The sequence below is a fragment of the Salmo salar genome, chromosome 03 (genome assembly GCF_965601325.2).
Source record: "Salmo salar chromosome 03, fSalSal1, whole genome shotgun sequence".
Classification (NCBI taxonomy): Eukaryota; Metazoa; Chordata; class Actinopteri; order Salmoniformes; family Salmonidae; genus Salmo; species Salmo salar.
Window position 1 is genome coordinate 24,994,922 of NC_138293.1, and position 25,014 is coordinate 25,019,935.

At 40.2% G+C, this 25,014-nt stretch overlaps 1 protein-coding gene across 3 annotated transcripts in view; it reads left to right on the plus strand.

Annotated features, from left to right (window-relative positions):
- LOC106599404 (tenascin-R) overlaps positions 1–24,584 on the plus strand; it is a 172,303-nt gene extending 147,719 nt beyond the window's left edge. For all 3 annotated transcript variants that reach the window (XM_014190614.3, XM_014190611.3, XM_014190618.3), the window contains 7 exons: positions 5,393–5,523; positions 8,014–8,146; positions 8,414–8,565; positions 8,726–8,822; positions 14,616–14,777; positions 15,064–15,227; positions 16,653–24,584. In XM_014190614.3, the coding sequence (XP_014046089.2) occupies positions 5,393–5,523; positions 8,014–8,146; positions 8,414–8,565; positions 8,726–8,822; positions 14,616–14,777; positions 15,064–15,227; positions 16,653–16,775 (962 nt within the window). In that variant the 3' untranslated portion in view covers positions 16,776–24,584. The remainder of the gene's footprint in view (positions 1–5,392; positions 5,524–8,013; positions 8,147–8,413; positions 8,566–8,725; positions 8,823–14,615; positions 14,778–15,063; positions 15,228–16,652) is intronic.
- The last annotated feature ends 430 nt before the right edge of the window (positions 24,585–25,014 follow it).

Sequence of the window (25,014 nt, forward strand, 5' to 3'; positions counted from 1 at the left end):
TGATTTGCACTTTTCGCACCAAAGTACATTCATCTCTAGGAGACAGAACGCGTCTCCTTCCTGATCGGTATGACGGCTGCGTGGTCCCATGGTGTTTATACTCGCGTACTATTGTTGTGTACTTGTGTACAGATTAATGTGGTACCTTCAGGCGTTTGGAAATTGCTCCCAAGGTTGAACCAGACTTGTGGAGGTTTACAATTTCTTTTCTGAGGTCTTGCCTGATTTCTTTTGATTTTCTCATGATGTCAAGCAAAGAGGCACTGAGTTTGAAGGTAGGCCTTGAAATCCATCCACAGGTACACCTCCAATTGACTCAAATGTTGTCAATTAGCCTATCAGAAGCTTCTAAAGCCCTGACATCCTTTTCTGGAATTTTCCAAGCTGTTTATAGGCACTGTCAACTTAATGTATGTAAACTTCTGACCCACTGGAATTGTAATACAGTGAATTATAAGTGAAGTAATCTGTCTGTAAACAATTGTTGGAAAAATTACTTGTGTCATGCACAAAGTAGATGTCCTATCCGACTTGCCAAAAATATAGTTTGTTAACAAGACATTTGTGGAATGGTTGAAAAACAAGTTTTAATGACTCCAACCTAAGTGTATGTAAACTTCCGACTTCAACTGTAGGTATTCACACCTCTAAGTCAATACAATCCAAGTATCTAAGAGCTTCCACACCTGGATTGTTCAATATTTAAACATTATTCTTTTTGATGTCGATCAAGCTCTGTCAAGATAGTTGTTGATCGTTGCTATACAGCCATTTTCAAGTCTTACCATAGATTTTTAAGCCGGTTTTAGTCAAAACTGTAACTAGGCCACTCAGGAACATTCAATGTTGTCTTTGTAAGCAACTCCAGTGTATATTTGGCCTTGTGTTTTAGGCTATTGTCCTACTGAAAGGTGAATTTGTCTCCCAGTGTCTGTTGGAAAGCAGACTGAACCACATTGTCCTCTGGGATTTTGCCTGTGTTTAGCTCCATTTATTTTTATATAAAAAATAAATAAATCCCTATTCCTTTCCGATGACAAGCATAGCCATAACATGATGCAGCCACAGCCAAGTTAGTTTTGTGGAGTAACTAAAATGTTGTTGATCCATCCTCAGTTTTCTCCTATCAAAGCCATTAAACTCTGTAACTGTTTTAAAATAACCATTGGCTTCATGGTGAAATCCCTGAGTGGTTTCCTTCCTCTCCGTCAACTGAGTTTGGAAGGACATCTGTATCTTTGTTAAGACTGCCTGTATTGATACACCATGCAAAATGTAATTATTTACTTCACCATGCTCAAAGGGATATTCAATGTCTGCTTTTAATTTACCCATCTACGAATCTTTGTTTGAAAATCACTGCTTGACTGAGGGACCTTACAGATAAATGTATGTGTGGGGTGTAGAGATAAGGTAGTCATTAAAAATTCACATTAAACACTATTATTCCAAACAGAGTCCATCCATGCAACTTATTACAGTGGTTCCTCCATTAAAAGTTGCATCATACTGTAGCACACCTTGTGGGCTGCTGCAGTATTCTGTGGCACGTTATTTAATTGTCAGCCATTTTTTCTGTTAATGCAAGTTAGTGCTAGTTTGACCACCAGAGGGCATCTTTGAGAAGCATTTGATAGTCTTCCATATTGGCATTACCAGACAATTTAAAACCTTTTTTGTAATAACATAGAATATGGGATTGATTTTAAGAAATTTGGCTTAATTAATTTGATTAATATTATGGTGTTTCTTTTCTGAGAAAAACGAAACCCTCAGGGGATGGAATGGAAACTATGGCGCTGTACAGTGTTGATGGTCGGGAGTAGGCTACAGCGTAAGAGGATTGGAGGATTCTAAATTGTTTGCCTTCATTAGATGACTTTGTTCCAATATTTCTGTAAATCAGTGATATTTATTCCCTTAGTAATTCGTTATGGATCCATAACTAAATCAACAACTGCATGTTGAAAATAATATTTTTATCATAATTCCTTAAATAAGGGAGAGCAGTGTCTGTACTAGAGAATGCGGGCACGCAGGAGACCGGGGTTCAATTCCTCGATGGGAAGGAAGGAGTACGCTGTCCTTGTAAATAAGAATTTGTTCTTAACTGATTCCATATGTGTTATTTCATAGTTGGGATGTCTTTATTCTACAATGTAGAAAATAGTAAAAATAAAGAAAAATCCTGGAATGAGAAGTTGTGTCTAAACGTTTAACTTGTACTTGCTTAATTCATTTGATTAATATTATGGTGTTTCTATTCCAAGAAAAACAAAAAACCCTCTGGGTTTCCATTAGGATAGAACGGAAAATATGGCGCTGTACAACGTGACAGTCGGCAGTACAGTACTTGGCTATTTAACGACAGAATCCCTGTGTCTTGCGGGCAGGGCACGCGGGAGTCCGATGTTTAATTCCCTGATGGGGAGGAAGAAGTAGGCTGTCCTTGTAAATAAGAATTTGTTCTTAACTGACTTGCCTAGTTAAATAAAGGCTACACTAAGAGCATAACATTTCTGCACCCTAATTTTCTAATTCTAGTCTAACCAATACCCAAACGGAGATTAAGTGAAAATAAAAATCTTATTGATTTATCAAGACCAGTCCCCATGCTTGTCTCAGAGCAGCACAAAACGGTGCTAAAATAGTTGTAGGCTTTTGCTTTAAATCCTATTGCTTCTAACTTCAATATGCTCTTTAAATAAATAAGACCTACACCACTTTTAATAGCACATTACTCAACACTAGTGAGACTCATTTCGCCTATGGTAGGCCTACAGTATATCTAAAAATATATTTTTCAATAACGTGTCTCTCTGCCAATAATTACATTTAGAGGATTGGAGGATTCTAAATTAATATCTAGGGGGCATTTTTTGTTAGGATCTGTGAGAATATCTGATAATATCTAAAGGGCTTTTATATAATTCTAAATGTATTATTATTATTATAATTATTGATCTCTTTGTTTAAAAAGTAACGATATTTTAGAGATTTGGTTTTCATTTAACCTAGAGTGAGTGAGAAAAGGCCAATTCTTGAACATGGGGTGTGACTTGTTAAGCACATTCTTACTCCTGAACTTGTTTAGGCTTGCCATAACAAAGGTGTTGAATACTTATTGACTCAAGAAATTTCAGCTTTTCATTTTAAATTAATTTGTAAAAACAGAATTCCACTTCAATGTGGGGTATTGTGTGTAGGCCAGAGACACAAGATCTAAATATAATGCATTTTAAATCCAGACTATAACACATCAAAATGTGGACTTTCTGAAGGCACATGTTCAAGAAGCAGCACAGACAGACCACTCAGAGAAAGGCAAGCTACCTGGAGCTACTTGAAACTTGCTCCTATTCAATTAACGGGTGTCCTTTTACACCTCCCAGATAAAGTGTGTCTAATTAGCAACAGGAATCATTGCCCCTCTTATTGAGGCCCTTGCAGTGTGATCACTGACTGACCATGTTTCTACTCCTGCTATACAGTGTCCATATTAGGACAGCCTCAGTCTCAGCAAGATTTTTTTCAATCTCCGCAAGAGTTGCCGAGACTGAGGCTGTCCTAATATGCCACCTTACTCCTAGCTAACGACCTCCATAAGCCAATGAGATCATACCTACTCTACGGCAGGGGAGGGGAGGGAGAAGAGGGGAGAAAAATGGTCTAGTTTAGTATAGTTGGGGCTCTAAACTTATTTTTGAGACAAAAATTCTCTGTCAGCAGCAGGCCATTAATATCCCCAAGGGAGCAGAGCGGCATAGTTTTACCCAGTCTGCACTGTGGTGGAGCTGCATGAACATTTTCAGAACAACTGGGCTGCTGCTCTGCATCTGTAGAGTACACAAACTTATGTCCAGAAAAAAGAACAACCAGTACTTTTTTCTGGCTTTATTTTGTCATGTGTCTTGCAGTAAAAGTCTTCCTAGAATCAGGGGCAATTCCCCCATGTTTAATCAAACAGTGGCATTTGCAAATCTTAATTTATAGACACTGTTTTTGGCTAAATTAATTTGTCTAGAGTGTCACAGGCCATTGGCTTTGCTACTCCAGTGCCAGCCTTGTTGTCTGATGTTGACACATAATCACTGGATGGGATGGCCAAATTCACCAGACTTTATTGGGCTTTTTTGCTCTTAATTTGCATCTCATTAAATGTTTTTGATATGGTTATGCATTGCTTACGCTTTGTTTCGCTGGCTGTTATGCTCTGATAAATAGTTCCAGTGTTGATGACCTCTTATGAGCATGAAGTTATTGGGTGACTCGCTTTCTAAAAGACTTGACCAGTGAGAGACATGTTATTCACAGAAGTTTTTGTGTTTCTTCCAAATAACTAAAGTTTGGTATAGTATCCACTTGAACCAGTGCATTGGGATGAACTTATTAATTGTTTCTTGATGGAAACACATTTATTTTGTCTCAGTACAATGCATACAGGAGTAATAGTAATAATAATTCATTGCTGCCCTTGCCATCTGTTTGTCTATTGAGACACCTCTACATTTGCATGTGGCAAAACTATAGAACATTAGAATGTTACAGAACGTCCTAATGTAAAGAGTGTTAACACGCCTCCGAGTGCAGGTATACTGTAATTAAAGAGAGGGAATGAGAGAGAGAGTTGAAAGAATTGACAGAGATCAGAGAGCGAGAGAGTGAGCGAGAGAGAAAAGAAACAGGAGAGAAGTGTAGGCATTGTGATGGCTGAAAAAGCTTCTGAGATGTGCCCTCAGACTACATGAAAATGTTGGATCAGTGTCCATCACAATGAAAGGGGGATGAAAGGAAAAGGAAAGATAAACACTCTCTCAGGCGTTGCAGTCATGTTGAGGAGACAGGAGGAGAATGACAGTCTCTCCTGGAAGAGGCAGTCAGGTCAGTGTGGACATCCACATTGTAATTTTCTCTAGTCGGCACTACTGCAGTGTTGAGATGTCATTGCATCTCATGTAGAAAATCCTTCAGTCCTGAGGCTATCAGTGGTAGAACACGCTGTTAAAAACACCTGAGGAAGGAGATATGAAAATGAGAGAGATAGGAAAAAGAGTGCATGTATCAGCTATCTAGATGTGAGAGGAGGATAGGGTCTTGGGTAAAAATCTTCTGTTTGGAATGGCTAATTCTTTTTGTAGCGGGAATTTTCAGCAGATAAAACATTTTGCAGTTATGGATGCTGGGTAAAGGACATGAGAATGCATGTGCAGAAGGGTGACTTCAACTAAGGTCCGCTCGAGGGGGGTCATCAGATTAGAAGATTGACCATAATTGGGCAATATTTCCAATTTAAGCACAGTATTTGGATTTTAAAAAATTGACCACCAGACATAATGATTTGACTGAATGGAACTGTTATGTGATAATCTGCTATTTGATTGGTCCCCTGTAGCCATGGACGCTCCTCTGAACCTAACGGCTAGCGAGGTGAACCACCGCAGTGCCCTCATCTCCTGGCAACCGCCCATCGCAGACATCGACAACTACATGCTCACATACAAATCAGTGGACGGCAACAGAAAGGTAAGTAGAATACAGTAGGGCTTATCTAACTTCATCAGCAAGAGTTTCCAATCACTCTCACACAGACACATACTGAACTGTTACTGTATAATCAAGCCAAAGGGGCTCACATGAGGAATTGAGATGTAGGGCTGTGACGGTCATGGAATTTTGGATGACGGTAATTGGCCAGCCAAATGACCACGGTCACCATATATATTGTTTTAAACAGTTGAACGTTTTACATTTCAGCTATGATCAATAACCACACAAATTCCCATCTGTCCCTGTTCGTTTCACCCAAAACATTTTTGACTGTTATTTTCATGAGGGTTTTCATCCATAACTGTCAGTAATGTTTTTGATGTATTTTATTTTTTTACACGGTTATACTGTAATTGTGCCAGCCCTATTGATATGAGCCATAAGTGTTATGTGTAGTGTTTTCAAGCTGCCAAAATACTAGCCTGGTCCCGGATCTGTCTGTGCTCTTGTCTTCTCCATTGCTGTCAATGTCAAGTCAAACATTGGCATGACAATGAATTAGTGACAAGGAGTTGGCATCATAGCCCAAACATACAGGCTACCAAAATACTGCCTTATCTTGGTCTACGAATTTCCAATCTAAATCACACACTGTAGACCTCCATGCTGTATCATCAAGCCAAACGTCCTCACAGGAGATATGATTGATAATATATGAGCCGTAATGTGAGTGTTACCGGTAGCGTTTTGAAGCTACCAAAACAGTATACATCCTGTATCGCCCAGACAAATTGCCTCTTAATACAGACCCATGCAGCTCTACTCCACATTGGATGCCCAGGCAATAGAGCCGTTTAGATCTTTTAATTTGCCTCCTGGAACATTTTTCATTTTAATAAAATTCTTTGATGTAGCTGGGTAATAATAATAAAGTAGATTAACCAGTCTATTCTGATGCAATACCTCTATTAATGACTCACCAGGAACAATTCCCCTGATATTCTGCAGCAGATATCTCTCTCAACTAATTACATCATACAGACAGAGCCCAAGGATACGTCCAAAATGGTAACCTATTCCCATAGGGCTCTTGTCAAATGTAGTGCACTATAAAGGGAATAGGGTGCCATTTGGGACGAAGTCAAGACTGTACTGTCCTCACTGTCTTCGTCTTTTCTATATCTATCAACACACACACACACACACACACACACACACACACACACACACACACACACACACACACACACACACACACACACACATACATACATACATACATACATACATACATACATACATACATACATACATACATACATACATACATACATACATACATACATACACATACACACATCTGTTAAGATGCATGTGTTTTACTATATTGACCTTTTTTGGTGCTTGTGTTTGTCCAGTGGGTGTCAGTCATGCACAGAGGATTTGGTTTTAGTCACAGACTATGTTGTTTTACTCTGTTTGAGTTCATTTCTGTCCCCATAAATTATTCCCAACCTGTTCTCTCTGTTAATATAATGTTCATATTCACCACAGCAATCTGTTTTAGTTTGGTTATGAATCATATGTTGACCTTCCAGATTAGAGCAGTACTAGATTATATACAGTAATTAGGCAACCTCTATTGTAAATGATTCCTTGTACATGATCAACAATTCCAAACATGCAAATATTTTATATCAGTAACAAGTCATTCTAACAAAAAATTATAATCTTTACAAAAAAACGACAGCGAAACAGTGTAAGGTCCATTGTGAGAGAAATCAATTAAAGAGCGGCTTTAACTGCATAATTCATCCAACATATTGCCTTAAAATGTGTGACTTTTTACAAAATGGCTGAATATTTCATCCAGTTCTTCATAGATATTTCATGTGGCTCAAAGCCCCATTAAATTCACAGTTGACTCTGCTGTCACGGCAGGCTCCTAAAGAGCTCATCAAAGAGATCTCTTTTTCATCTGCCAGAAAAAGAGATCTCTGAGAGAAACATGATGCCATCAGAAGATCCGCTTGATAAAAGTCGGTTTGTCAAAAGCAACGAAAGGAAATTGAGCCATCTTGAGATTTAGACAGAAATATAAATTCTTCTTCTTCCTGGCAGCTCCTTATAGCAGTGTCTGATAAGGTCCTTTCCTCTCCTCAATCTGTGGTTTAAGTTCTCATTCTTATCTCTAAGAAAAACACAGGACAGAGTTGTATAAGAGCCAACAACACTCAATAATGATTTCAACATGTAAATGGGCCTGACATACATTTTTCATTTCTGTAGATGTGCCTGGGTGCTTTTGTTGTTTGTTGGTACAGTAGGAGTCAGATAGTGTCCCCTATTTGGGCTACTGTCTGCTGTACAATTGTTAGGATTGGATCTAGCTAAAACAGTTTGGTGTACCGTATCCACTCATAGTTCCAGTTCCCTGATCTGTGTGTGTGTGTGTGTGTGTGTGTGTGTGTGTGTGTGTGTGTGTGTGTGTGTGTGTGTGTGTGTGTGTGTGTGGTACTACTACAGGAGCTGATCCTGGATGCTGAGGACACTTGGATCCGTCTGGAGGGGCTGGCAGAGACCACAGAATACACTGTGAGGTTGCAGGCTGCCAGGGGATTAGAGACCAGCGGAATCGTCTCTACGGCCTTCACAACAGGTAAACACACACACACATTTACCATTTATCCCCATATCCACAATCTCTGCCTAAAGTCCAGTCCCATATTCAATAAGCACCTCAGAGTAGGATAACTAATCTAGGATAAGATCCCCCCTGTCTATATCATCTTATTCACTATGATCCTGTATCAGCAGTCCAATATAAGCAGTCCTACTATGACACACTTTATGAATACGGGCCCAGTCCTGGTGATTCTCAATTGTGTTGAGCTGATCTCATGTGCTCTGTTCTCCTCTTCTCCAGGAAACCGTCTGTTTGCCACCCCCCAGAACTGTGCCCAGCATCTGCTGAACGGGGAGTCCCTCAATGGCGTCTACACCATCTACATCAACAGAGACGCCAATCAGGGAGTGCAGGTCTACTGTGATATGACCACAGACGAAGGAGGCTGGATTGTAAGTGTCTCATAGCAACATATATACCTTGCAGACAAACAACCAACAACACCCAACATTTCAGTGCAAAGGGTGCCATTTGGGACATGTACTTTATCAAAATGTAGGTAGAATAAAGTTTTGTCACCTGGTCTTATCTTTATCTGTATCTGTGTTTCAGGTGTTCCAACGTCGTCAGAACGGCCTGACAGACTTCTCCAGGAAGTGGAGTGACTACAGGGTCGGCTTTGGAAACCTAGAGGATGAATTCTGGCTCGGTAAGACTGTTTTCTAGATGACTCATCTCAGTAAAACTTTTTTGGAGAGGTACCCCCACTCCTGGGATAGAGAACGTAGTTTGAATTGTACACTACTTAAAGACATGCTCCAGTACTTTGGCGACTAAGAAAGTATTTTTGAAGAAAGCAATTTGAGTTCTAGCCAATGAGCTTCAGCACTTGGCCTTTGAGTGACAGCTAGCAAGAGGTCTGCCCAGCGTTATCCAATAAGGTTGCAGAGTGGGCCCAACAGCTCAGTGGACACAGCAGAGAGAGAGATAGAGAGCAATGACGTGGTGCACGTAAAGTAGTACGCAATTTTCAGGGGACCACTTTTGGCTTGTGAGTACTACTTTCAGAACTACAGGCTAAAAAGTACAAAAAGTAAAGAAGAATCTCTTTAAAATAGGAATAGGGGGCCCTTGTGTTTGTATTGCAGTCTCTGCTTCTGCTTATCTCTTTCAGAGCAGGGTTAACTGTTGACTTAATTTACAAATTTGTTTGTAGTCTGTTGTTTCTAGTCTCTCTCTCTCTCTCTCGCTCTTGCTCTCGCTCTCTCTCTCTCTCTCTCTCTCTCTCTCTTTTCTTTATTTTATTACTTCACAAACACTAGTTCGGTGATTTATTAATGGATGTATTCTGCTCTCATTTCTCACTGCATGTTAATTGTTTTTCATAAATTCTCTATTTCTGAAACAAAACAAAAGGCTCGCTCCTTTGATGCACTGTGAAACATTTCTGCAAATCTCATTATAAAAGCCATAATTATATTCATTAGAAAAGCTGTTTCTTCATGAGCCAGTTTTCACGTTATTGTTTTGGAAATAGATAAAAGATTGTACCCATGAATACTTCATAATAGAGATCCCAACCTTGAGAAATACTTTTGGTACTTTTAATTAGAAAAATAGAATGACAATACAGTACACTTTCAGAACCAAAATCTGTCTGTTTGATAAAAGGTTTGTTAATTAATTTAACCTTTAGAACATTACAGAGTCTTGATGACCCTGCATTTACGTCAGAGCGTTCATCCATGGCTCTTTCTATATCAGCAAATGTCACTAAGCCCATACCCAGGCTGTACCACATGTACTAGTGACACACAGATCCTGGTAAACGACTATGATTTATGACTCATTCCTGATTGGTAAAAGCACTTCTCATCCAGTAGATATTCCTTATGACTTGCTTCATTTCCCCTGACTCAGTGCTGTGTTCACTCCTGCTGGCAGGCCCATGCTGTGCCCCAAATGGCTGATCAGGGGTGTATTCATTCTGCCGATTCTGTTAAAAAACGTTTCTTAAACGATAGTAAACGGAACAAAACTGGGATAAACATACCTGAATTTGTCCAGTAGAAACTCTCGTTTGCAACTGTTGGACTAATGATTTACACCCTATATCAGCTAGATGCAGGCAAGAGTGTGCAAGGCGGTATTGAATGTCACTGTCTGTCCATGTGTCACTGTCTGTCGCCTCAAATTTGTCTCCCGACCTGTGTGCACCTACGTTGTAAACTTTCATTCATAGGCTAGGTTGTAGCAACCTCATGATGGGTATAGCGAACAATTTGAGTATCATGTAGTAGCCTAAACCTATCACTGTTTCATTCATATTCCATTCACCCAGTTCAATGTGAGTCATCCAATAGCTGTAATAGAAATCAGGCCCAAAAAATCCTCTTCCCTCATCTTAAAGGCATTGACCACCACTGGTATAAAAAGATATGACCATGAGAGGAGAATAGTGGTGGTCCCGGAGGACAGCATAGTGGAGCTTCAGATGATGTAAGCACACAGCACCTGACCTTATCTACAACATCCTGCAGTAGATACTGCTGTTGTGAGACCGGGGAGACACAATAACATTTGGTTTAACTACCCTGATATGGAAGAGCTCTATCTACTGGGACACTTAAGATTAAGATTTGCTCACACTGAAGAAACGGGAATTAGCGGATGCTATTATCACTAGCCGTTTAAATAAAGCCCATTTTTATTACAGTTGCGGCGCTATCCATTAATCGGACTCATTGACCTGACCCTGGCAAAATATATTGTCAATTTGAGGTCGTAATATAAAGAAATTGATGCAGTTGTGCAATATGCAATTATTTTTGCTCTTTTTAATTTGCCCCCTCATTTCTGTGGAAGTGTAGGAGTAAGATGGGTAATAAAATGATAAGAGATGTTAATTTAGGAGATACAATTAGAACAGAATACAGCCTCTGAATGCATTTTTAATCCTGCTGGCAATTTGTAATGAAAAACTAAGCTATCTATGCGATGAATAGCAGATGATCCCCCATTCTGCAATGGCAAATCTGAGTTCACTCAATGTTTAACACATCTTATTACAGCAATTGCTTTTCCCCTGTCACCACCAAGTGCCTTCTTTGCTTTCTAATGCCGACTGTATCTTTTGCTGACATATCGAAGACCAAGCCCAGTTTTTCCCTGGTTCAGCCCAATGCTTATCATCGGAAGCTTGACGTTCATTCATATGGTTTCAAAAAACTGCCGTCTGCTATCATGAGGCATCTACAACATCATATGATTTCCAGCTTGAGGTTAAACAGGAAACATCCATGCCAAGCAGGAAGGTTTGTTATCTTGGGAAAGATAGGTAAAATCTCCCTGGTCCTTATCATCACAGCCTGGCTAGGCTCTGGGCTGGCAGCAGCAGCAAGGCCAAATCCGCCACAGACTGTTGACTGGAAGATATGGACACTTTTCACCATCTTACCACTTCCTGTTATCTCTACATGTCATTTGCTGTGTGCATCAGTTTTTACAATGTCAAGGTGCAGGTAGAAGTTAATTTTAGACTTGAGTAAGTGACAGCTATCATTTGAAATGAGCAATGATTTTATACAGTACCAGTCAAACGTTTGGACACACCTACTCATTCAAGGGTTTTTCTTTGTTTTTACTATTTTCTACATTGTATAATGATAGTGAAGACATCAAAACTATGAAATAACATATATGGAATCATGTAGTAACCAAAAAGTGTTAAACAAATCAAAATATATTTTATATTAGCCACTCTTTGCCTTGATGACAGCTTTGCACACTCTTGGCATACTCTCAAACAGCTTCATGAAGTCACCTGGAATGCATTTTTATTAACAGGTGTGCCTTGTTAAAAGTTAATTTGTGGAATTTCTTTCCTTCTTAATGCGTTTGAGCCAATCAGTTGTATAGTGACAAGGTAGGGGTGGTATACAGAAGATAGCCCTATTTGGTAGAAGGCCAAGTCCATATTATGAAAAGAACAGCTCAAATAAGCAAAGAGAAACGACAGGCCATCATTATTTCAAGACATAAAGGTCAGTCAATCCGGAAAATGACAAGAACTTTGAAAGTTTCTTCAAGTGCAGTCGCAAGCGCTATGATGAAACTGGCTCTCATAAAAACCGCCACAGGAAAGGAAGACCCAGAGTTACCTCTGCTGCAGAGGATAAGTTCATCAGAGTTACCAGCCTCAGAAATTGCAGCCCAAATAAGTGCTAACATCAACTGTTCAGAGGAGACTGCGTGAAACAGGCCTTCATTGCCGAATTGCTGCAAAGAAACCACTTCTAAAGGACAGCAATAAGAAGAGGAGACTTTCTTGAGCCAAGAAACACGAGCAAAGGACATTAGACAGGCAGAAATCTGTCCTTTGGTCTGATGAGTCCAAATTTGAGTCCAACCGCTGTGTCTTTGTGAGAAGCAGAGTAGGTGAACGGATGATCTCTGCATGCGTGGTTCCTACCGTGAAGCATGGAGGAGGAGGTGTGTTGGTGTGGGGGTGCTTTGCTGGTGACACTGTGGGCAATTTATTAAGAATTCAAGGCACTCTTAACCACCATGGCTACCACAGCATTCTGCAGTGATACACCATCCCATCTGGTTTCCATTTAGTGTGACTATCATTTGTTTTTCAACAGGACAATGACCCAACACACCTCCAGGCTGTGTAAGGACTATTTGACCAAGAAGGAGAGTGATGGAGTGCTGCATCAGATGATCTGTCCTCCACAATCACCCGACCTCAACCCAATTGAGGTAGTTTGGGATGAATTGGACCGCATTGGACCGCACAGTGAATGAAAAGCAGGCATAAAACTGCTCAGCATATGTGGGAACTCCTTCAAGACAGTTGGAAAAGCATTCCAGGTGAAGCTGGTTGAGAGAATGCCAAGAGTGTGCAAAGCTGTCTTCAAGGCAAAGGGTGGCTTCTTTGAATAATTACTACATGATTCCACATGTGTTATTTCATAGTTTTGATGTCTTCACTATTATTCTGCAGTGTAGAAAATTGTAAAAATAAAGAAAAACCCTTGAATGAGTAGGTGTTCAAACGTTTGACTTGTACTATATATATATTGTGTTGTATAATCGGAAAGTATTAAGACCAATTTCCTTTTTACACATTTTGTTACGTTACAGCCTTATTGTAAAATGTTTGAAATTGTTTTTCCCCTCATCAATCTACACACAATACCCCATAATGATGAAGCATAAACCAGTTTATACAATATAATATCACATTTACATAATTATTCAGACCCTTTACTCAGTACTTTGTTGAAGCACCTTCTGCAGTGATTACAGCTTCGAGTCGTCTTGGGTATGACGCTACATGCTTAATACACCTGTATTTGGGGAGTTTTTCTCTTTCTTCTCTGCATATCCTCTCAAGCTCTGTCAGGTAGGATGGGGAGCGTCGCTGCACAGCTATTTTCAGGTCTCTCCAAAGATGTTGGATTGGGTTCAAGTCCAGGCTCTGCTGGGCCACTCAGGGAAATTCAGACTTGTCCCGAAGCCACTCCTGCGTTGTCTTAGCTGTGTGCTTAGGATCATTGTCCTGTTGGAAGGTGAACCTTCACCTCAGTCTGAGGTCCTGAGCGTTCTGGAGCAGGTTTTCATCAAGGATCTCTTTCTACTTTAATCCGTTCATCTATCCTTCGATCCTGATTTGTCTCCCAGTCCCTGCAGCTGAAAAACATCCCCACAGCATGATGCTGCCAACACCATGCTTCACCGTAGGGATAATGCCAGGTTTCCTCCAGATGTGACGATTGGCAGTAAGGCCATAGAGTTCAATCTTGGTTTCATCAGACCAGAGAATCTTGCTTCTCATGCACTGAGAGTCTTTTAGGTGCCTTTTGGCAAACTCCAAGCGGGCTGCCATGTGCCTTTTACTGAGGAGTGGCTTCCGTCTGGCCACTCTACCATGAAGGCCTGATTGGTGCAGTGCTGCAGATATGGTTGAACTTCTGGAACATCCCATCTCCACAGAGGAACTCTGGAGCTTTGTCAGACTGACTATCAGGTTTTTGGTAACCTTCCTGACCAAGGCCCTTCTCCCTGGATTTGTTCAGTTTGGCCGGGCAGCCAGCACTAGGAAGAGTCGTTTAGGAAAAGCAGCCAACAAGTGCTCAGTGTATGTGGGAACTCCTTCAAGACTGTTGGAAAAGCATTCCAGGTGAAGCTGGTTGAGAGAATGCCAAGAGTGTGCAAATCTGTCATCAAGGCAAAGGGTTGCTACTTTGAAGAATCTCAAATATAAAATATATTTTGATTTGTTTAACACTTTTTTGCTTACTACATGATTCCATATGTGTTATTTCATAGTTTTGATGTCTTCACTATTATTCTACAATGTAGAAAATAGTACAAATAAAGAAAAACCCTTGAATGAGTAGGTGTGTCCAAACTTTTGACTGGTACTGTATGTATGTATAGTATTTGTTTGTCTGTATGTACGTGTGTGTTTTTATTGTCACTTCTTCTTCTTCAGGTTTGGACAACATACAGAAGCTCTCAGCTCAAGGTCGCTATGAGCTCCGGATCGACATGAAGGATGGCCAGGAGTCTGTCTACGCCAGCTATGACAAGTTCGCCATTGGAGACGCCAGGAATCTATACAAACTCAGGATAGGAGAGTACAATGGAACAGCTGGTGAGCGTTTATGTACACTCTACTCTATGTGGCGCTGATTTAAGACCAATCAACTGATCTATTAAACATATATCACCTCTAATAGCCAAGACATGCATACCACTGAACTATAAAAGCTGATTTCCTCCTTCTTTATGGTTTCTTGAGGAAATGTATTGTACTTATTTTGTCCCCCATCCCTCAACACTTGGCTCCAGTCCTGTAGTATTATACTTTTCAAACTGCCAGTGTACCCATGTCATGTTCTAGTTCCATCAGTCCAATTCATTTTCATTCCCTGTCACAGGGGACTCGCTGAGCTATCACCAAGGCCGTCCCTTCTCCACCAAGGACAGAGACAATGACATCGCCGTGACCAACTGTGCTCTGTCCTACAAAGGAGCCTGGTGGTACAAAAACTGCCATCGGGCCAACCTGAACGGGAAATACGGCGAGTCGAGACACAGTCAGGTTGGTGTCCCTGTTATCATCCGCACTGGGACTGAGCAGTGGGACTGAACAGCTGCCTCAGCTTACCAATGTGATTGACTGGCATTAAAGGCCACACTCTGTGAGATTCCCAGTAATTTCCATTAAAGACGTAAAGAAAACTTTAAATCTCTTAATGCTTTCCCAACAGTGTGATATTTGTTACAAGTAAGAGTCTTGTAAAGAGCTTTTGATGAGACCACTACAGAAGCCTTGCAACATTACACAGATCAGCAGTTTCCAATATCTTTAACCTTTTGATGACATGAAATGATCTCAGACATAAAAAGAAGAACTAGCTACAGGTAACTACCAAAATAAAGGAAGCACCAACAAAGTGTCTTAATAGGGTGTTGGTCTACAACGAGCTGCCAGAACAGCTTCAATGTGCTTTGGCATAGATTCTACAAGTGTCTGGAACTCTATTGGAGGGATGCAACACCCTTCTTGCATAAGAAATTCCATAATTTGGTGTTTTATTGATGGTGGTGGAAAACGCTGTTTCAAGGGCCACTCCAGAATCTCCCACCGGTGCTCAATTGAGATCTGGTGACTGAGACACACACGTACTCGCTCGCACACACGCCCACACCACACACACACACACACACACACACACACACACACACACACACACACACACACACACACACACACACACACACACACACACACACACACACACACACACACACACACACACACACACACACACACACACACACCCTTTAAACCCCCTATACTACTTTGAGAATCTTCTTTCAAAGTCACTGAGATCTCCTCTTCTCGCCATGGTAGCCAAAATAATGGGCAACTGGACTTATTTATACATGACCCTAAGCATGATGGGATGTTAATTGTTTAATTAAACTCAGGAACCACACCTGTGTGGAAGCACCTGCTTTCAATATACTTTGTATCCCTAATTTATTAAACAAGTGTTTCCTTTATTTTAGAAGTTACCTGTGCATTGTACTGTAGGTAAGATAAGAATGTCTGCATTATTTTTATCCACTAATTGAATTATGGTCTACAATGACCATAGTGAGTTCAAACCACAAATAGAATTGAAAATGTCCACACATTTTTCTGAACAGCAGAATGGGCAATATTAGAAATACCACTAAGGTTGGTCTGAGTCAGCTGAGCAGACAGAAGACCGCTGAGGAGACAGGAGACAGCTGAAAAGACAGGAGACAGCTGAGGATGTCACATTTCAATTAGAAGTGAACTGAACATTTAGGACAATATCCATATTAGACATACTGTATAAGTCATATAGTACAGTTTGCGGCCGTACGCACATCCTTGATAAATGAAGTGCACTGTACATATTCTAATAAAACCATGTTGTGTAATATCAGATATCTCTGTTTCTAAACATTGTCCTCTCTTCATCCTATACAGGGTATCAACTGGTACCACTGGAAGGGCCATGAGTTCTCTGTCCCGTTTGTGGAGATGAAAATGAGGCCGTTCAACTACCGCAGCATCAGTGGCAAGCGAAGGAGGTCCACTCCTCCAGAATAAACCCCTATACCTTACCCCTCAACCCCAATCTAGCTTGTTGTTCCTACTTTTACATAATGCTGAAAGACAAAAGGAGGAGCTATGCAATTTATACAACATTTGAATGACAATGGTTCTGTTAGCTAGCCTGGATATCCAGACTGAATTCAGCTCTGTTTCATGTTTGTTTCACAATCCATTCAGTCTGGATTTTAAGGCTATCTATTTGCTAAAAACCATAAGATGTTTGTGTTTAGTTATTTGCCCTGTCCTGGAAGGTGAAGAGATGAACTCAGAGTAGCTGTCATGAACTTCTCTCTATCTATACAATATAAGTACATGAGAGCTAGGATTATTTTCCCCATTAAAAAAGTAATTTTACCAAAATTCTATATGCCCGTAAACAAGTAAGATATCTCTATTTTTATAACTGATATTGTAACAAAGTTAATTTATTACATGATATAATTTGATGCCTTGTTATTGATATTTTTATTGAAATAGCAACCCTCCATGAGTTTCATAGTCAAATGCCTGCATGGAGCAATTCATTGGACATTGACAAAACATTGGCACTCATATTGAGCCAATCAGCATTAGCAATCACCAAGCTACACACCAGCCTGTAGCAGTGGATTCAACATCAGCTATTGATTGATTTATTTATGTCCATACAATAAAATCCCAAATCCACACCCTGGTTGGAATGGAAGAAACAGGATCATCAAACAATAGCTGCTTAACTTGAAATGTATAGGCCTAGACTCCAGTGCCCATTTAGTAAGAAAATACCAGTGAGCAAGTTATTTGCGCTGAGGTAATACATAGTATGACCATTGTCATTTAATACTTTACACTGCCCTGCATAACTCAAATACATAACATTGTTGACCAGTATTCTCCATGAGGAAATTCCAACTCCACAAACAAATATAAAGCTGTGTGAAGATTCTGTATAGGAATTAGCACTCTCAAATGTTTCCCCACTATGTTACTTGCATTGATGTGCTAATAGTTCTGACATGAAACCAAAGATTTGCTGAAGAGAAAATGCGCTGTCGACAGAGCTCTCTTTCTTTCTAACCTCATCATCATCTTAGCAGATGTTTTTGTGATCCTCGGTTTTAGGCCCAGCAACAATTCTCATGGTTACTTTTTGAACATTAGTTCTTTGTCAGTATTTTAGTGAATGGTTTCAAATTGATAAGCTCATTTACTGTATGTTGGTGTTCGATAGTCGTCCTGTACATTATACAATCCTCCTGTCTCACCCGTATTTAAAGTTTAACTATGTTATGCCACCAGTGCAAGTAACACTTGGCCTGCTGTAGAGAACCACTCATGTCCTCGATGTACATTTGATGGATACACTGTAATCCTACTTATCCAATACTTTTCATCAAACCGTTTCATTGTATTGTTCTCCTTAGTTGTTTTTATTGACTAATTGACTCATATTTTCATTCAGATATGGCTTAAATACCCTCACCCAATCTCTACAAACTGTAACAACCACACAGTGGTCATAATCATTCTGTACATTTTATGTCGTTCATTGTCCTTTAGACTTGATGACTTGAAACAATGGTGATTGTCCATCCTGTAGACTACTGGTACTAATATATCCATGTAAGAATTAGGAGGAGGAGACATATTTCAGTATTTACCCTTGTAGATGCAGAGTAATATAGAAGCATTAAGAAATGCTGAAACTACTTCCCCTATTGTTCTAACCATAGTTGTTAACACAGACTTGTTTTGAAAAGGTGTGAGCCTACTGCATGCTAACAATCATGATCAACACCTTCATGGTAATAACAAACGTGTCATCAGAATCTGCATCGTTGGGAAGGGCTCGTAAGCAAGCATTTCACAGTAAACTCCACACCCTTTGTATTCAGTGCATGTGACAAATAAAATGTGATTTGATTTTGATTTACTTTTGAATTTAAATGTAGAAATTCTCCTCTGAATTCTGCTTGTCAAGTGACTGTTTCAGATCTGTTAATGCAATGCATCTCCCAGAGCAAGACATAGTGTTTTCTTTTTTACTAGAATAGGATGTGTACTTATTTATTAACTACTTAGACTAACTTTGCCTCATGGCACTTTGTGCAAGGACTGAGAGTGATGAAGCTCTGTAGATAACAGATGGAATGTATGTAACATAAGAAATATCACTTTTGTCAAACGCTGGTGTGCCCGAATTGTAATCCAAATGCTTACTGACTCCTGCTCTTTTTCATAGGAACCTGAAATTAATGAATTGTCAATCAATCAATCAGAATGGCACAGTCTTATTTTGCAAAGCCTCAAGCTTGGTTAAGTGAAGTGTTCTGATTATCCAGAAGATTATCCAGAAGTTTATGCAGGCCTATTCCAAGCTGTAGGACAGGTATACTGTAGTTCTTATTTATGTTATGATTCCTTTCAGTAACTTAACCTTTTCCTTCACACCCCTGGTTTAGCAGGGCTGTGTGCAATGTGCACACACATTAAGCTTGTTGTCACTATTTAAACCCCCAGAATCTCTGCCAAAAATTCAAGTTGAAGTCTGAGCTGGAAAAGTTATATTTCAAATGCAGTGACTAAATACCCTTACCTGTTTTGATATGGTTTCAGGGGAGCATAAAGAGAGAATATCTACAAAGAACTAGAATTTTGATCGAAAGGTATTAGAGTAGTAAGATACTGTTATCCGTGTTTGGCTTGCGATGTAAAAGCACATCTAACTATTGAAGGGAACCTCAAGTGCAAATGCATGTAATCAATGATGGCTGAGAACATGCTGAGTGCTAAAGAATATAAACAGATTGAGGGATACTGAGGAGGAAAATAAAAGCTCACTAAAAATGTATTGTCTGTAAGAAAGGTAATAGAATCTCAAAATGCTGAATATAAAGTTGTTTAATCATGCCTTTGCACTTCAGGACAACACTTTGCACATGCACTAAATTGTCAAAAGTATGTGGACACCCCTTCAAATTAGTGGATTCAGCTACTTCAGCCACACCCATTGCTGACAGGTGTATACAATCGAGCACACCACCATGCAATCTCCATAGACAAACATTGGCTGTACAATGTCTCGTACTGAAGATCTCAGTGACTTTCAACTTGGCACCAACAAGTCAGTTTGTCAAATTTCTGCCTTGCTACAGCTGCCCCGGTCAACTGTAAGTGCTGTTATTGTGAAGTGGAAACGTCTACGAGCAATAACGGCTCAGCTGCAAAGTGGTAGGCCCCACAAGCTTACAGAACAGGATCGCCGAGTGCTGAAGCGCATAGCGCGTAAAAATTGTTCAACCTCAGTTGCAACACACTATCAAGTTCCAAACTGCCTCTGGAAGCGACGTCAGCACAGCTTCAGCACAGCTTCATGAAATGGGTTTCCGTGGCCGAGCAGCCGCACACAAGCCTAAGATCACCATGCGCAATGCCAAGTGTTGGCTGGAGTGGTGTACAGCTCGCCACCATTGGACTCCGGAGCAGTGGAAACGCGTTCTATGGAGAGATAAATTAGGCTTCACCATCTGGTAGTCCGACGGACAATTCTGGGTTTGGCAGATGCCAGGAAAACGCTCCTTGTCCGACTGCATAGTGACAACTGTAAAGTTTGGTGCAGGAGGAATAATGATCTAGGGCTGTTTTTCATGGTTTGGGCTAGGCCCTTTAGTTCCAGTAAAGGGAAATCTTAACGCCACAGCATGCAATGACATTCTAGACAATTCTGTGCTTCGAACTTTGTGGCAACAGTTTGGGGAAGGCCCTTTCCTGTTTCAGCATGATTTCAGGTCCATACAGAAATGGTTTGTCGAGATTATTGTGGAAGAACTTGACTGGCTCTGCACAGAGCCCTGACCTCAACCCTTCAGGATGAATTTGAACGCCGACTGCGAACAAGGCCTAATTGACCAACATCAGTGCCCAACTTCAGTAATGCTATTGTGGCTGAATGGAAGCAAGTCCCTGCAGCAATGTTCCGACATCTAACGGAAAGCCTTCACAGAAGAATGAAGGCTGTTATAGAAGCAAAGGGGGATCAACTTCATATTAGTGCCCAGGATTTTGGAACAAGATGTTTGACAAGCAAGTGTCCATATACTTTTGGCCATGTAGTGTACGTGACAGGAGTATTTGCGATGCTGGTACTAATTCCATAAACAGTGGAAACCGAACCGTGTAAAGAAAGTATACCTCTACCAGGCATTGTCAGACCTCTACCAGACAGCAACTGTGAAGCAGAATAATAAACAGTACCATTCAAAAGTTTGGACACACCTACTCATTTCAGGGTTTTCTTTATTTATCCTATTTTTTACATTATAGAATAATAGTGAAGACATCAAAACAAACAAAAAACACATACGGAATCATGTAGTAACCAAAAAATGATTGTATATTCTACAAAGTAGCCACCCTTAGCATGGATGACACCTTTGCACACTCTTGGCATTCTCTCAACTATCTTCACCTGGAATGCTTTTCCAACTGTCTTGAAGGAGTTTCCACATATAATAAGCACTTTTTTGCTGCTTTTCCTTCACTCTGTGGTCCAACTCATCCCAAACCATCTCAATTGGGTAGAGGTTGGGTGATTGTGGAGGCCAAGTCATCTGATGTAGCACTCCATCACTCTCCTTCTTGGTCAAATAGCCCTTACACAGCATGGAGGTGTGTTGGGTCATTGTCCTGTTGAAAAACAAATGATAGTCCCACTAAGTGCAAACCAGATGGGAGTGTATCACTGCAGAATGCTGTGGTAGCCATGCTGGTTATGTGTGCCTTGAATTCTAAATAAATCACTGACAGTGTCACCAGTAAAGCACCCCCACACCATCACACCTCATCCTCCATGCTTCATGATGGGAACACACATGCAGAGATCATCCGTTCACCTACTCTACGTCTCACAAAGACACGGCTGTTGGGACCAAAAATCAGACCAAAGGACAGATTTCCACCGGTCCAATGTCCATTGCTGGTGTTTCTTGGCCCACTCAAGTCTCTTCGTCTTTTTGGTGTCCTTTACTAGTGGTTACTTTTCAGCAATTCGACCATGAAGGCCTGATTCACACAGTCTCCTCTGAACAGTTGATGTGGAGATGTGTCTGTTGCTTGAACTCTGTGAAGCACTTATTTGGGCTGCAATTTCTGAGGCTGGTTACTCTAATTAACTTATCCCCTGCAGCAGAGGTAACTCTGGGTCTTCCTTTCCTGTGGCGGTCCTCATCAGAGCCAGTTTCATCATAGCGCTTGATGGTTTTTCCGACTGCACTTGAAGAAACTTTAAAAGTTCTTGAAATTTTCCAGATTGATTGAACTTCATGTCTTAAAGTAATGATGGACTGTTGTTTCTCTTACCAGGTTGGGCTATCTTCTGTATACCACCCCTACCTTGTCATAACACAACTGATTGACTCAAACGCATTAAGAAGGAAAGAAAATCCACAAATTAACTTTTAACAAGGCACACCTTTTAATTGAAATGCTTTCCAGGTGACTACTTCATGATACTGGTTGAGAGAATGCCAACTGTGTGCAAAGCTGTCATCAAGGCAAAGGGTGAAGAATATAAATATGAAATATATTTTGATTTGTTTAACACTTTTTTTTGTTACTACATGATTCCATATGTGTTATTTCATAGTTTTGCTGTCTTCACTATTATCTTACAATGTAGAAATTAGTAAAAATAAAGAAAAACCCATGAATGAGTAGGTGTGTCCAAACTTTTGACTGGAACTGCATATTTGTTTTTATTTTATTTAACTAGGCAAGTCAGTTACTTCCGGGTTAGGCCAAACTCTAACTCGGAGGACTCTGAGCCAATTGTGCGCCGCCCTATGGGACTCTCAATCACAGCCAGTTGTGATACAGCCCAGGATCGAACCAGGGTTTGTAGTGACACCTCTAGCACTGAAATGCAGTGCCTTAGCCCGCTGCGCCACTCGGGAAAAATGTGGTTAATTCTTACATTTTGGTGGAAAAAATTAATTTCCCCTTAGGGCCAACTCGATCTGTCCTACTATTGCTCCCATGCCATCACTTTCATCATAAAGGAGAAAGAATAGTTCTGATCATAGAAATATAATCACTAGAATGAGTCTAACACACACCATTGTGATTCCATTTCTATGGTTCTGATAATAGGACTGCACATAGTCAACCTCATAGAAAAGACTAATGCTTTAGTCACAGTTTATCACAGATCCTAAGTAAATTAAATGACGGACAATTGCATGGCTGTATAAAACATCATGCAGATTATGGGTGAATTATCTCATCACTTTAGGATGATTATATCACAGACAGAAGAAGGCGCTAGATGTCTCACAAGACGCATAAATCTGAAGCATTGGTTTAGAATTTCCACTCACCATCAAATATAGTGATGAGAGGAAGTCCAGCGGTGGGAAGTGGGAGAAGATTGAGCTAGAAGAAACCTGGCCGACATTCTGCTAATTAACATTGCTCTCAATACAGTTTTCTTTTCCCAAAACTAGAATCTGTTACGAACAGAGTGCACTAAGTTTTATAGACTTGGCCCGTTACCAAAGTTTCAAAATAATGTGTTGTTTAGTAGGAGCACAAGGGTGAATTGAGTTATTGCACACACGTACTTCACAGAGAAGGCGTTCCCTAACAGAAATATGCAAATACATGCTAAAAAGCACCAGTAGGATCTCACTAGCACGTGCTTGACTCTGCCACAGTGCTTAATTTGCTCTCATTGGAAACAATGCCAATTAGATACCTTGGTTTGGTTACCAATATCTTTGATTATATTGCCCTAGAATCATTAGTGCTTAGTGCTCAGAAATATAGGTTTGACCTTTTTTGATATGCTGTAGGAATAACATTGCTGTTACTCTGTTAGTAGGCATTCTAAATTAATGTTGTTGCCCTCTCTACCCAGGAGCTGATGTAGGAGGATCAGGACAATAGTCAGATTGGACCTGCATCCCAAATGGTACCCTATTCCCTGACCAGGGTCAAAAGTAGTGCACTATATACAGAATAGCGTGCCATTTGGGATGCAATCGTGGTTTTGAATGTGATAGCCTGAGGCCAAGTTAGCATCTCAACCTTAAAGGATTTATGAGCGGTGACTTGTATGAGAAGCTGTGGTCTGCCCTTCTATTTGAACAGATGAGATACTGTGAAGCGTCTTTCTCTGTTTTATCTGGAACACATACAGCAGATCTTTGTATTTATATCTGAGGGACGTTTGAAGATTTTTCTGTGTAAGGATGGAAGGGAAATTAAGACTGCATTTTTCTAACAATGTTGAGGGCAGACTTTACTCTATTATTCATTTGCATAACAGATGGTAGCAGCTCATCTAGTGCTTCAGAATGTTCCATATTTCCCCATTACTTAACCAATCACAGCTTCACAATTTACTGGAACAACAACTTGTACTGGCTCACAACTCAAACCCACAATCTGTTCCTCTGTTGTGTGATTTAATCAGGCTTATAGTAAGTGTGTGGAATATTTTCCTGTCATATATTTATATTGTGGTATTTATGACTACTAGACACAGCTATGTTATTCATTTTTCAATTGATGCAAAACTGTTGTATAGGTGAAAAGAGCCACAAGAAATGTTAAAAGGTGTACTTTACCTGATTGGCTTAAGATCCCATGAAGAATGTTGAGGAAGGTTGAGACCGTGGAAAAACTACTTTGATTAGTATCTGGATTGTGTTGTATAATCTTGGATATTACTGATCAGATTAGTTCTAGTTTGACTTAAAAACATGTACTGTATAGTCAATTTTTTAATACATTTTCTACATATTAATAAAATATTCCAATAGTCAATGTTGCTGTTTACAAGTGCAGTTATTTCAGATGTTATTTTCTGTTTCAAGTCCATTTACATGCTTTATAAATAAACACAACAATCTAACAATAATTTCACTCACACTAATAGTTGTTTTTTGCGTGAATATCATTCAATCTCTTGGCCTATTTTTTTTTTTATAGAGAATGTATTCTCAGTAACTCACATGTACAGTATGTTGTGAGTTCATGAAAGTGATTGATTGAAAATTAAGTAAATGTGTGGGTGATTTTGTGTTGTGTTGGGTCATGCAATGATGGGATTCTCTGTGATGGCTGCAGCAAAGGGGCTGCAATCAAACCAGACACTAACTGACCCACAGTGGAAGAGCCTGACGGAGACATGAGGCTGTGTCCCAAATACCAACGCGACCGATCCCGGAGAAGCTGGCGGGAGCCCCGGGGAGAG